General features: G+C 35.4%; 2 protein-coding genes across 5 annotated transcripts in view; one reads left to right on the forward strand and one right to left on the reverse strand.

Moving 5' to 3' along the window:
* Positions 1-272: 272 nt before the first annotated feature.
* LOC105268772 (sensory neuron membrane protein 1) lies at positions 273-7538 on the forward strand. 2 transcript variants are annotated; one of them, XR_892371.1, is made up of 9 exons: positions 273-594; positions 2396-2553; positions 2781-2983; positions 3213-3415; positions 3965-4223; positions 4674-4885; positions 5080-5306; positions 5602-5883; positions 6196-7538. XR_892371.1 is itself a non-coding variant. In XM_011308589.1 (8 exons), the coding sequence occupies exons 1-8, from the start codon at positions 487-489 to the stop codon at positions 5816-5818; spliced, it is 1587 nt and encodes a 528-aa protein (XP_011306891.1). In that variant the 5' UTR covers positions 273-486; the 3' UTR covers positions 5819-7538. The 2 variants fall into 2 exon arrangements, 1 of the variants encoding a protein (XP_011306891.1); XM_011308589.1 differs by having other exon boundaries at positions 5602-7538.
* Positions 7539-7596: 58 nt separating this feature from the next.
* Positions 7597-12178, reverse strand: part of LOC105268773 (G-protein coupled receptor moody) — a 19229-nt gene continuing 14647 nt past the window's right edge. For all 3 annotated transcript variants that reach the window (XM_011308590.1, XM_011308591.1, XM_011308592.1), the window contains 4 exons: positions 9926-10164; positions 9537-9846; positions 8281-8873; positions 7597-7988 (listed from right to left, as the gene is read on the reverse strand). In XM_011308590.1, the coding sequence (XP_011306892.1) occupies positions 7619-7988; positions 8281-8873; positions 9537-9846; positions 9926-10164 (1512 nt within the window). In that variant the 3' untranslated portion in view covers positions 7597-7618. The remainder of the gene's footprint in view (positions 7989-8280; positions 8874-9536; positions 9847-9925; positions 10165-12178) is intronic.

Here is a 12178-nt window from a genome sequence, read left to right on the forward strand (position 1 = left end):
AGAGTCAGCTAAGCTGTTGAAATGCGCTATATAAAAAAATTGTATTATTGAATTGAGAGATACATACTCATGAATTATTACGATCGACCGATGTGAAGCGCGGTCACAGATTATTTATTAAAAGGAATTCATACTCAAAGTCTATAAGTCACAACAATTTTATTTGAAGTGATTTTTTTTTCTCATAACTTGAACTGCGCAACTGCCGATGAGTTGTGTGAAAATAAAATTATATGTGTTTGCTAGGCCGGGATCGCTAGTTCGGTATCGCATATCCGAATATGTAACATCGTTTCTGCGGAATAAAATTCGTGGAGTCAGTACGGTTTCACGACTCGCCATCAGCGAATCATTATTCATTCCCCTGTCTGTACGGATAGAAAATCGGAATAATTGGAGAAGATAAATAAATGGAGTAGTGCTTCGTATTTTTTCATGATTATTCTCCTCGTATTATTATCGGAAATATTGTTTAAATAAATAAAAATGCGACTTTGGCTGAAGCTAGGGATCGCTGGGGGGAGTCTTTTTATGTTCGGTACTCTTTTCGGGTTTGCCATTTTTCCACCGTTTCTCAAGAGCCAACTGAAGAAGGTGAATCCATTAAATCACTGGATTGTATTTTTTCTTTAATACTTCAGAATTACCTACATGAGCTTTCTTGTTAATTCTTCTATTTTATTTTAGTCCCTGAATGATATTTAATTCCCTGTTTCATCGCTCAATGATCACGAGATTCTTTTAAATTTCCACATGATTGTTAAGAGATCAAACCGATACTAGTGGAATAACTCAATAATTTTTTTGTTCTCATAATTGTTTTGAGCATCATCCTGTGGTTTATTCTTTTCAACTTTTAGAATTATTCCGTACTATTTTTGGTGAATGCAAGATTCACTTTTTAAAAAGCATCTCTAAATAACATTCCTGAGTTTTTTTTTTAAAGAGAAAAGAAAAAAATCTGAGCTATTCAAGGGTATATTGACGATTAATCGAATTTTCAAATAATTTTTTTTGTCCTCCGAAAAATTTTATCCAATAATTTCCATAAAAAAATCATTGATTAATCAATTTCTGATAGAATTCTTGCGCTTTGAAAATGGAACATTGAATATAATATTATTTAATTAATTATTACCTATAATTAATTCCCAAGAAAATCCATGACAACAGAATGAAATCCACAAATGACTCTTCAGAAAATAAATTCAAATTAAATAAGTATGTACTAAACAAAAAAATGGAATCTCAATTCAAATTGATTATTTGAATCGGCAATCGAAAGCTAATCTCTACAAAATAGTTATTCATTACATTTATATTAATTTTAACAAAGTGAAACAGATTTTTTCATCTGCATTTGTAGTGATAAATGACTGCCAGAGTATATTTTAATGATTGGGAAGAATTAATTACTGGGGAATTAATGATGAGTTTGATAGTGACGTGCCGAAATCCAGGGAATAATCAGATCTCACATTATATTGTCTCCATAGAATGGATTTACTTGAATCTGCAGACTCATTCAATAATTCTTGTTCGGAGACAAATTAATTTTTATTCACTACTTTTTTGGAATTTAGTCAGACGACATGATTGAATAAATAAATCGAGACCAGACGAAGTCATTTGGAACGATTAACCATTTCATGCAGGAAATAATTGATTATAATTAATTATCCAATCAATTTTCTTCGCTTAATTAATCTATCTCTCTTGTAAATAATAATAATAACCGTCTTTAAGTGCATAAATTAATTTTTCTTTATGATCTTTATAATTCATTATTTTTATTCGCAATCAATCGTGTGTGAGGAGAAGTTCATGTCAATCTTGATTAATCGCTACTGGTGACACGATTTTTATATCAATTACTGGCAGTTCCATGTTTCATTGTCTACTCGGTAATTAATATTTCTCAATGCCGTGAAATGGCATTTTTTCTGTGGTTACTGATACTTGAGACCGGCGTTTTATCCAGTGATGTTGCGCGCAAAAATTTTCTATCAACGGATTTCCGTGGGAATAATGAGACAACTGTGACACAATGTGATACATTTTTAATTCGACGTTTCTAACAATTACCTTTGACAATTTTCACGTAAAAAATGAGTGAATACAGAGATAGATTGAATTACCATGAAATTTACTGTCAAATTGCAGTAAAGAATGCCGCCAATTAAAAATTCCACGAAATCATTGTTAAAAAAAAAAACGATTAAAATCGTACCTTGTTTAAAAAAATATAATATAAAATATAAAATATAAGTTGAAATAGTGTTTCACCTCTTTTTAAAATGAGTTGTATTATTTTTTATTATTAACCGGAATTATTGTTTGTGTTAATATTCATTTCTGTTACTCATGAGTATTTTTTCTTTGTTATTATTATTAGCAAGTGACGTTAAAACCGGGAGGAGATGTGAGAAAGATGTGGGAAGTTGTGCCCTTCGGTATTGACTTCCGAGTTTACCTCTTCAATATCACCAATCCTGATGAGATTAAGACGGGAGCCAAGCCAATAGTCAAAGAAGTTGGTCCATTCTTCTACGAGTAAGTTTTCATAAATAATACATATTCTAATAGTTATAAAATGTCAACTCTTCCCAAAGGACTTAATCCGGAACCGAAAGACGGGAACGAAAGGGTAGAATATGTTGAGTAAATTTAATAACCAGATCCAAAGATAAAGTCCTCTAATGAAAAAAAAACGCGAATCATTTTATCAAAAGCTAAAATGCAATCTGAAGACAAGTAATCACTCGATTTCTCTGATGAAGGGAATACAAGGAGAAGGTCGACATAGTAGACAATGAAGAAGAGGATACCGCTGAGTATTCTAACAAAGTGACATGGAAGTTCAATCTTGAAAAGACTGGAGCAGGTCTCTCGGAAGAAACTGTGATAACTTTCCCCCACCTCATGATACTCTCCATGATCATGACAGTCCTCAGAGAAAAACCCGGAATGATAGGTTTCGCTGGTAATTCTACCATTCAAATCATATAATTTACGAATTCACACTATTCTAATTATTAATAATAATAATATATTATATAATTATTTATATTTGTTTATATTATTTATTATTTATATAACTATATGATATATAATAATAATAATAATTTATGAATTTACTAATAAATTTTAAAGACAATTTCTCGTTCTTGAGATGGAAACGTATACAGTAGAAATGATGATTGCAATTTCAGCTAAAGCCGTGGACAGTATTTTTCACAAGCCAGATTCAATATTTTTCAAAGCGACAGTTAAAGAATTCCTCTGGACAGGCTTGCCAGTGGATTGCACAGTTCAAGACTTGCAGGGGAAAGCAATTTGCTCACTTCTTGCTGAGAATGAAGGGGCATTCATCAAAGAAGGCCCCCAGAGATACAGATTCGCACTTCTGGGTGCTGTAAGTTATCGAATTCGCATACCCTCGTCCCTCAACAATTCGCATTGTCTTTGAATTCTTTAACTCCAACTAAACAATGAGCTCCACTAATATATCGTAACTTACCTGTGCAACCTACGATTTTTCTGGTAATATAAGGTATATATTCCAATTCATAATTCACCGTTTGGAAACAATGGAAGTGAACTTCCTGAATATATATCCACCCGTTAATTTTTTCTCCCCGCAAAATAATTAATGGTTGAAAAGTCCAATAAAAATTATTCGTAAAACCTTTTTGCGTGGCAACCACAAAAATTTACTGACCGTATCAGATTTGTCTCTTATATTTCTACAGAAATTCCCCTAAAACCATTCTCGCTTGCAGATTACGTGAAATATTCCGCCATTTTTTTGGAATATTCCTCCTCGTGTATAGGAAAAACTGACCGCCCAATAATTCAGACCGAATCAATATTTTTCTACAGATTTTTACTAAAATCTGACAGAGAAATCCACTTGTGACGATTAATGCAATTAAATCCTGCAATATTTCTTCATTAATTCCAGAAAAATGGTACAGTTGTGCCAGACAGGATAAAAGTGAGGCGAGGTCTGAAAAATTACCTCGAAGTGGGTGAAGTAATTGAAGTAAAAGGAGAAAAAAAGCAGAAAGTCTGGGCAGAGAATGGACCCTGCAATGACTACCAGGGAACGGATACCACCATTTTCCATGCGCTTCTCTATGAAGATGAGGATGTTGTCTCTTTTGCTACAGATTTATGTATCAGTCTACCAGCTTATTACCGGGCACCTTCCAATGTTAAAGGTCAGTCCCTATGAATATTATATGTTTGAAAGTCATTTAAAAATTGATGTAATCAAATATTCATTACGACATAAGCAGAACTCGTGGTTCATTGAGCATTGAGCTGATGTCAGAGCGCGTCAACATTGTCCCTGAAAACTTGCATAGATTTTCAATAAATACTTTTTCCCTAATATTTCAGGAATCTAATTTACTTTCACGAATAATAATCCTTCAAACACTAAATTAGATAATTAATTGGACACTTTTTAATTGATTCTATTGCAATTTCAATGTTCAATGTTCAATGTTCACTATTTAATATTCCATTGGGGTACCTGATGAATAATGATTGCTACATGGAATAGTGCAATAGTGTAATTCAAAATCTACTTTATTTTTCCTAACAATATTAAAATTTATCGAATTGTTCGTCCGTTTTTTCTGTGCGGAAAACGATTTTATTTGCAGGTATTCCTACGAATCAATACACCGCGGATTTTGGTGACATGAATAAAGATGAGCACCTGAAGTGCTTATGTCCAGCTCCAGACAAATGTATGAAAAAGGGTTACATTGACCTCTTTCCCTGTCTGGGTGCTCCTATGATCGCCAGTCTCCCTCACTTCTACCTCGCCGATCCGATTTACTTGAGCCAAGTTGATGGTCTCCGTCCGAAAAAGGTAAATAATATTTCGACTTGTAATAATTCAACCTGTAATATATTTTTTACATATTTTGAAAGGAAATATTATTATAAAATGAAGAACGATTACAATTTAGAACGGTCATCATTAAGTAGGAAATCATCTGATTGAGGAACAGACTGTTCATTGCATCAAAAATTCTGCTGATAATTTAATTTTTTATCTTCCAGGAAGATCATGAGATTTTCATGAATTTCGTGGCTTTGGCGGGGGCTCCTATAGAAGCTGCCAAACGGCTACAATTCAGTATGTTTATTCAACCAGTTGAAAAGTTCAAATTGATGAAGACTTTTCCAAATGCACTTCTTCCGCTATTCTGGGTGGAAGAGGGTGTTCTCTTGGATGACGAATACCTGGCTCCGCTCAAGATGCTATTTACGATGATTACCATCGTTAAGTGAGTGCCTCTCCTAATAGAGTCTATTCCATTTCTCAGCAGGATCAAAAGATTTGAAAAAACCGTTAAAAAATACTCGCCAATTGCCGCAGATTAAGTCAATTTCTGTGGGTCTCCTCAGATCTTTGTCTTAGGTTTCATACAATTTAATTTCTTTTTAACTTTCTGTGCGTTTGTCGAGAGCGTATAGACACCCATGGAATGACAGTTGTAGAAAAAGAAACGTGAGATTCATGAGTTGAGCGTTTCGTGTTCTTTATTAAAATATTTATGGGTGTTGTGTTGATATTTTCAGTGTTATGAAATGGTTGATGATGGCTGGAGGTCTTGCATTGGCTGGCACCTCTGGTTTCCTCAAGTACAAAGAGATGCAGGCATCCCAAAAGCTCACTATCACGAAGGTATCTCCCAAAGTCACTGCGAATGGAAATGCGCCAGGTAGCACTGAGAAAAAATGGCCCCTGAACGTATCCACGCTGCAATCACAAAATGTACCCGGCATTGACAATTGATCACCGGGGACCAATCAGAAAGCGAGTGGAGAACAACAGTTACTCGAGTTTTATCTGTCAAAATTGTGCGTTCATTGAAAAAATTAAGAATTTCATTGAAATCATTTGGCCATTAGAATATTCCCTGACAGACGAGACGGAGATAAATTAATCTGTATAAATTTCGAACGAATGGAACACGAGTTGGGATTAACGATAACGAGTTGGGATTAAACTATAACGGTTTTAAATAATGAATAATAATATTCGACTTTCTATATTTATACTTTTGGTCTCGTCACAAATTCAATATGAAGTTAGAAAATGTATTTGCAGGCATGCAGAGTAAAAAGTGGATAGTTATCCACGAGTTTGCAATAAATTTCTGTTTTTTGCAGATTTTTTTGCAGAAATCCACATCAAAAATGGCTCTGCGCTCGACAATCCATAAAAACCAATGAAATCACATTGTTGATTGCATGAAACAACCGATCCTTCAACTCTCCGTCTGCTACTTTCAGTGTAAAGCACCATCTTTTCTGCTATCTCGGTTAAGCAGAACTTTTCCTCGTAAACTTTTCATCGCCCAAAGTTTCGGTACGGACAAGCCAGCAATTTGCATGCAGTAAAAGATTTGAAGCATTATCTGATCGCCAGGCGCAGGATGTCAGACATTTTGGTAACTTCTAAATTGGATTAAAAGTTGCGAATTAAAATTTTACTCGTGTCATGGTTGTTGTGTCATGGAAATAATAACCGTTAACAGAATAATTAGCGGAAAGATTTCGAGATTTCTTGGAAATAATGTTTGGTTTAACACTTGTTGCGTACATTACCATTACGAATTATTTTGTACCACCTAAATTTCCCGAAATTATTCTATTCAAAATGTACGCATGCGTTCCATTATAAATTTTAAGTAGAAACTGTTGATTTCACCTGAAATATCAGATTGCACTTGAAAGAAGTAAAAAGCAAAATGATTCGTCTATTTTTTTAGAAATTCTCAATCGCAATTAATTTCTCCTTTCATGTTTTCCCGGTACATCACATTGTCGGAAATAACAATCGAAAGGTTTTCAGGTCCCATAGAAATTCTTTATTGCAGACTTATAAAGCACCCCACGAATTAATTTCTACGAGTTATATTCATAGCCAATTAAATCTACTCTCAATCCATAGAATAATTTTTCTTGTTTCCAGTTTTAAAGTGCGTAAATAATTGAAGAATGAAACACCGCTCATGAAATGGTGTGTCTTATAAAATTTAACATTGAGTTCAAGCAACAGAAATATCTAATGAATATTCCATCATGAATTTGTGTGTGTGTGTTGTATCAGCACCATCCAACAATAATATTGCTCTGCAATTTATTTATTCATTCCTCGTCTAATTAATGTAACTCATCTACTCAAATTAGATCGCTTAATGTTGTGTCTTCATGAAAAAGTGATACAAGTGAGTCAAATAAAATATTTATGTGTAATAATAAATATCAATAAATGAAAGAGGCGGGAAATTATCGAATTGGAAAGATTGCTGTTCAATCTTGAAAATGTTTATCTCGAAGTTTACCAATGAATTTATATACACCATTGTTCCTTTATGTTTACATAATAAAATCATTAATTCTAATTGCATTGAACGTAAAATGTTCGATCGGAAATGATTCAGTGGATATATATTCGCTGAATCAATCACTAACATCAATAAAATTATGAATAAAAAATGTTAAAAAATCCTCCACGACGATATTATTTACACTAAAGTCAGTCTTCTAATGAATAAAGCTCAATAATAAAAGTAAAAAAGAAATAATATCAATTAGCACGTTTTTTGCCCTCGAAGGAGTCACTTCGACAGAGAAGAACATTTTTGTAAGCACTTCTGTATTCAGAACTCATCACGACGTAAATCACTGGATTGATGCAGGTGGTCAGATAGATGAGGATGTAGCCTGCAATGTTGAGTCCACGCCAGTCAATTACGTCCTTGAATGTCTTGGAAATCGTAATGGGTAAGTAACAAATCAAAAATGATGAAAATATCACTAGAATCATTTTGAGGAGTTTCTTGTCTTTAGCCGTCATTTTCCCAGACTCTAGTCCTCGATTTTTTATGCTCCGAAATCGAGATTCCCTACGGAATAAACTGTTCTTCTTTTGGCGTTTCTCTGATGGTGAATCTGACCTGAAACAGCGAATTATTACATTTTTTTTAATTATTTAATTTCAATTGATGAATATCATGAAATTGAGATAATGAACGCGAGATTTCTTTAATTGATTCTGATGAGACTGTTCAGAATATTATTGTTATTTATTATTAATTGTTTGTGGGAGAAATGAGTTTCACGTTTTGCTATCAGTAAAGGAAAAAAGTAAATTATAGAATTTTCATTGAAGATGAGGCAATTCGTTCCACAGAAAATGGCTGAACAGTCTGAAATGTCTTCATCATTAGTGAACAGATTGATACCAACCTCGACGACGGAAATTCTTCCGAGATTTCTGAGGGTTCGTATCTAGATGAAGAGGATTGAGGTCTGGATAACCCCTCAGAAGACGCCTCATCCTTCTGGAAGCGATTCGGTACCTTCAGACACTGGCTATCACTACCCAACATCTTCGAGCGCAGAATCTGTTGCTCCTCTGACTTTTCCTCGGTCTTATCCACATCCGAGATGCTGAAGTTCGGAATTACTGGATATATTCTAGATGCAGGTGAGTGTGCGGTTCCATTTTCTTTGAGTGACTCGGGGAATGGATCCTGAATAGTTCTTGGTGAATTTGAACTGGAGTTGGAGTTGGTAGAGGTGCTGGAGGGATCATTTCTGGGGCAACATTTGGGATCAACTGGGGATGTGTTCTCGTTTCTCTCGTTTATTTTTTCGAGGGGTGGTGACGAAGGGATAGGTATTTTTTCGGGGAGAAGAATTGATTGGGGGGTAATTATGTAGTGAGCGTTCGAACGATCGGTTTTTGTTGGAGAACCACCATTTTCCGTTGTGGTCGTGGCAGTGGGACCACAGCTCGAGCCCAGAGCAGAGTCTTCGTAATTTTTTGTGAATTTCACCTGTGAGAATGAACATAGAGGCCCATTTTAATTTGCGGTGTGATCGACGCGAAAAAATAGAGCGTCTTCACATCATTCGTATAATTATTTAATGATCCATAAAATGCCACGATCGTGCAATAACTTTCCTGCATTTTTTTACCTCTTCAATAATTCATAGAACATTATTAATAACACAGGAAAATTATGTGTCGTTATTTCACGAGTCATGAAATAATCATGAAATGTAAAACGAGATATTTTTGCAGGTCAATCCAACAATTTGTCGATTGAAAATCGAAAAAATCGAAAAAACCCGTAATTTTGGGTAAAAGAGATTAGAATATTTCTAAATAAACCCCATGATAATTTTTGCAACCCTCAAAAATACTCATATATTCCATCTTCATGTACAAATTCACGAAATATGTGTTCCAACATCAGTAAATTAAAAAATTATATAAAAAAAGTCTAAAATTGAATGATTTAATCACCAAATCATCAAACATCAAACTGATTGCATTCAATCGCATGCAAAGTAGCTAGTACTCGACTAGTAAAAAGAGATAATGGGCTTCTCTCGCAAAAATTCATGTTATTCCACATTTGCTTTCAAACTGGCATGCCATCCGGGGTCGCGCGGAACTCTCACATAATTTTTCGCGAATCCTGCGAAAAACATACCTCAAGACTGGCTTTAACAAGATTAGTAGTGGCCTTCTCTCGTCGCCTACTCTTTTGCGCTGTTTTTCTGACAATATAAAATATCCGGGCGTAGCATACAACAATGGCAATGCAGGGTGTGAGAAATGCTAGAATGAATAGGAATTCTTTGGGCGAGCGACCATTAACATCTGGTACTATCGTGCAGGATCCAATAACTGGGTCCAGGCCAAAACGACCCCAGTGCTCAAACCAGGTCGCAACGAGTGCCCCAAACCCGGATATCCACGTAGCAAGTACCATCAAGATAAGATACCTCGGTTTGTAGAGTCTGAAAAATGAAAAATAAATATCTCACAGAAGGAATTAATGGAAATCTCATTTTTATATTGATCAACGCTCGGTCTCACTTGGGGTAGAGGCGGGGATGACCGATCATGACGTATCGATTGATCGTTATTGCAAGGACCGTGAAGAGGCTCACAGCGAGTAGACCATATCGAAGAAGAGGAAAAAGACGGCAGAGGAGGGCCCCATGTTGCCAGGAACTGTGCCAGAAGGTTGATGTTGCCAGTGGTAGGTTGAAGCAGCAGAACATCAGATCGGAGATCGAGAGGTTCATGATGAATACAGCTGTTGCATTTCTCAACTGGAATTATTAAATGCACAGAGACAATAATAATAACTACGGTCTACCATTTTTTCAGTAAATTTTTCTTGTTGAATTAGAACGAGAATTGTCCGACCTAATCCAAAGTACTATGCAACAATTTTCTGTTACAAGATGTCATAATATGTGGGAGGCTATATAATTTTTTACTTTTATAGGGATGAGCGTTTTAATTACTTTAACATTGGAGAAAATATTAGGGTAATGTAATAACGTGAATTATTAATTGCAGGGCAATTGATCACAGAAAAATATCGTGGGATAGGGATGTCACAGTGGAAATATCTTTTCTCAAATATCTAATCTCAAATTTTCTCTCATTTATGTTAACAACAAATTAGGTGTCAGATGTTTTAAATATATATCCGTGAATTTTGAAGATAGCGACATATGCTGCGATTGAAGGGAAATAGAATGATGACATTTATCAATTTTTAGAAAGTGCAGTTTGACAGTGAATATTTAAACTAAATTAGAAATTCAAATAAATTAATAAATCCACATCTTTATGTTCCTTAAATTTGAAATTCTAGAATTTAACTGAATTGCTAGTGAAACTTCGGATTTTATGGGTTTTTTCGATCCATAAATCACATTGAGTGTCGCTGTCCATAAAATTTGTAGTCAACTGTCTATAAAATTTTATTTTTTTCCCGACACTGCTGACAGCTTCCTCACTTCAAAAATGGACGATGCTAGATAAAATTGCCATAAAATCTAACTTTCAGTATTTAAACAATTTTCAACAGAAAATCCTGAGAAAAAATCAGACGAGACGACAAATTCTTCCACGAAAAACTGTTGATAATATTCGCTGGCTGATCGTTCCTGCACCCTCTCATCTCCTGACTAATCCCCTAACTAGCAAAACTCCCCTCCCCGTATGAAACAGCGAAAACCCCTCCAATCATCCTGATGATCCCCGAACATATAACCGTAATGCCATCATCAGGCATTCGGCCATCAAATATATTCATAATCCTCGAAAGTAGGAAGTATAAAATCCAGAGGAAGATCACCACTCGAAAAAGCCACGATAAACTCCCGAAGAATTTATTCCACCGGTCTTAGTATTTCCCACATTTACCAGAAGATGGTTTAGGAGTAAGTGAGGGATGGTGTGTGAACACAAGGGGTTGTCCATAAATCGGTGAATGTCCCATGAGAATGAAGAAGAAGAGGATAAAGAGGACTCTGTCTCTGGAGCAAGAGGAAGTGCATCACTGGGTTAGCAGTGGCCACGGGATTTTATGCTAAAACTATTTGAAACCGTCTCGACATCGTTGGTGCATTCTCTCATCCAGGACCTGAGGAGAAGAGCGTCAAGCAACCGCCAACGACTTACGGATGCATAAAATTGCTAAACCTCGAGACTCGAGTGCGCGTTGACCTCACTGGATTATCCCACATTTTGCATTATATTTTGTTGTTTCGTCTTTTTTTTTTCTTCACTCCATTTTTGCTCGGTTTTCATTCTTTTTTTTTTCTTACTGTTTTATGAGGTGGGAGAGGGGATGGAATCTGGGTCGCCGGGAGGGTAGTAACGGGAAAAACATTGCGATCATTTTCCCTCGGATGAAAAACAAATCGTAAATTGTTGTTTCTTTTTTTCGCATGCGGGTTTGTGGATTTTGTTGGGATTTAATGGAAAGGGGAATTAATGGTGGCTCGGGGTTACAGTGATTTTGGAATTTGTTTCAATGTTGTGTTGGTTTCTTTATTGGAGGAGTTATGGGGTTGTGGCGGCGATCGGGCATTTTTATCTTTCTGAGTCATCTCGCTGAATTCTCATCGCGGAATTTTTTATTTCATTCATATGATAATCGAACGGGAATTCGGTTCGAATTCTTCGATATTTGATCAATGATTACATACCTGTTTTTAGAATGCATTCTTTTCTGCGTTTTTTCTGAACGTGCGAAAGGAATCACAAGAGTATAGAAAAAACGCATGAAATATGAACCCTTGAATGACAAAAGGGGAAGATGTTATA

Source organism: Fopius arisanus, unplaced genomic scaffold (assembly GCF_000806365.1).
Source record: "Fopius arisanus strain USDA-PBARC FA_bdor unplaced genomic scaffold, ASM80636v1 scaffold00061, whole genome shotgun sequence".
NCBI classification, from domain to species: domain Eukaryota; kingdom Metazoa; phylum Arthropoda; class Insecta; order Hymenoptera; family Braconidae; genus Fopius; species Fopius arisanus.

Bases quoted from the DNA above. Each gene is read 5' to 3' on its own strand.
- LOC105268772 (XM_011308589.1), top strand. From the start codon at position 487: ATGCGACTTTGGCTGAAGCTAGGGATCGCTGGGGGGAGTCTTTTTATG. The intron at 2,984-3,212 runs GTAATTCTACCA...TTGCAATTTCAG, and splicing joins CGGAATGATAGGTTTCGCTG to CTAAAGCCGTGGACAGTATT. The intron at 5,307-5,601 runs GTGAGTGCCTCT...TGATATTTTCAG, and splicing joins ACGATGATTACCATCGTTAA to TGTTATGAAATGGTTGATGA.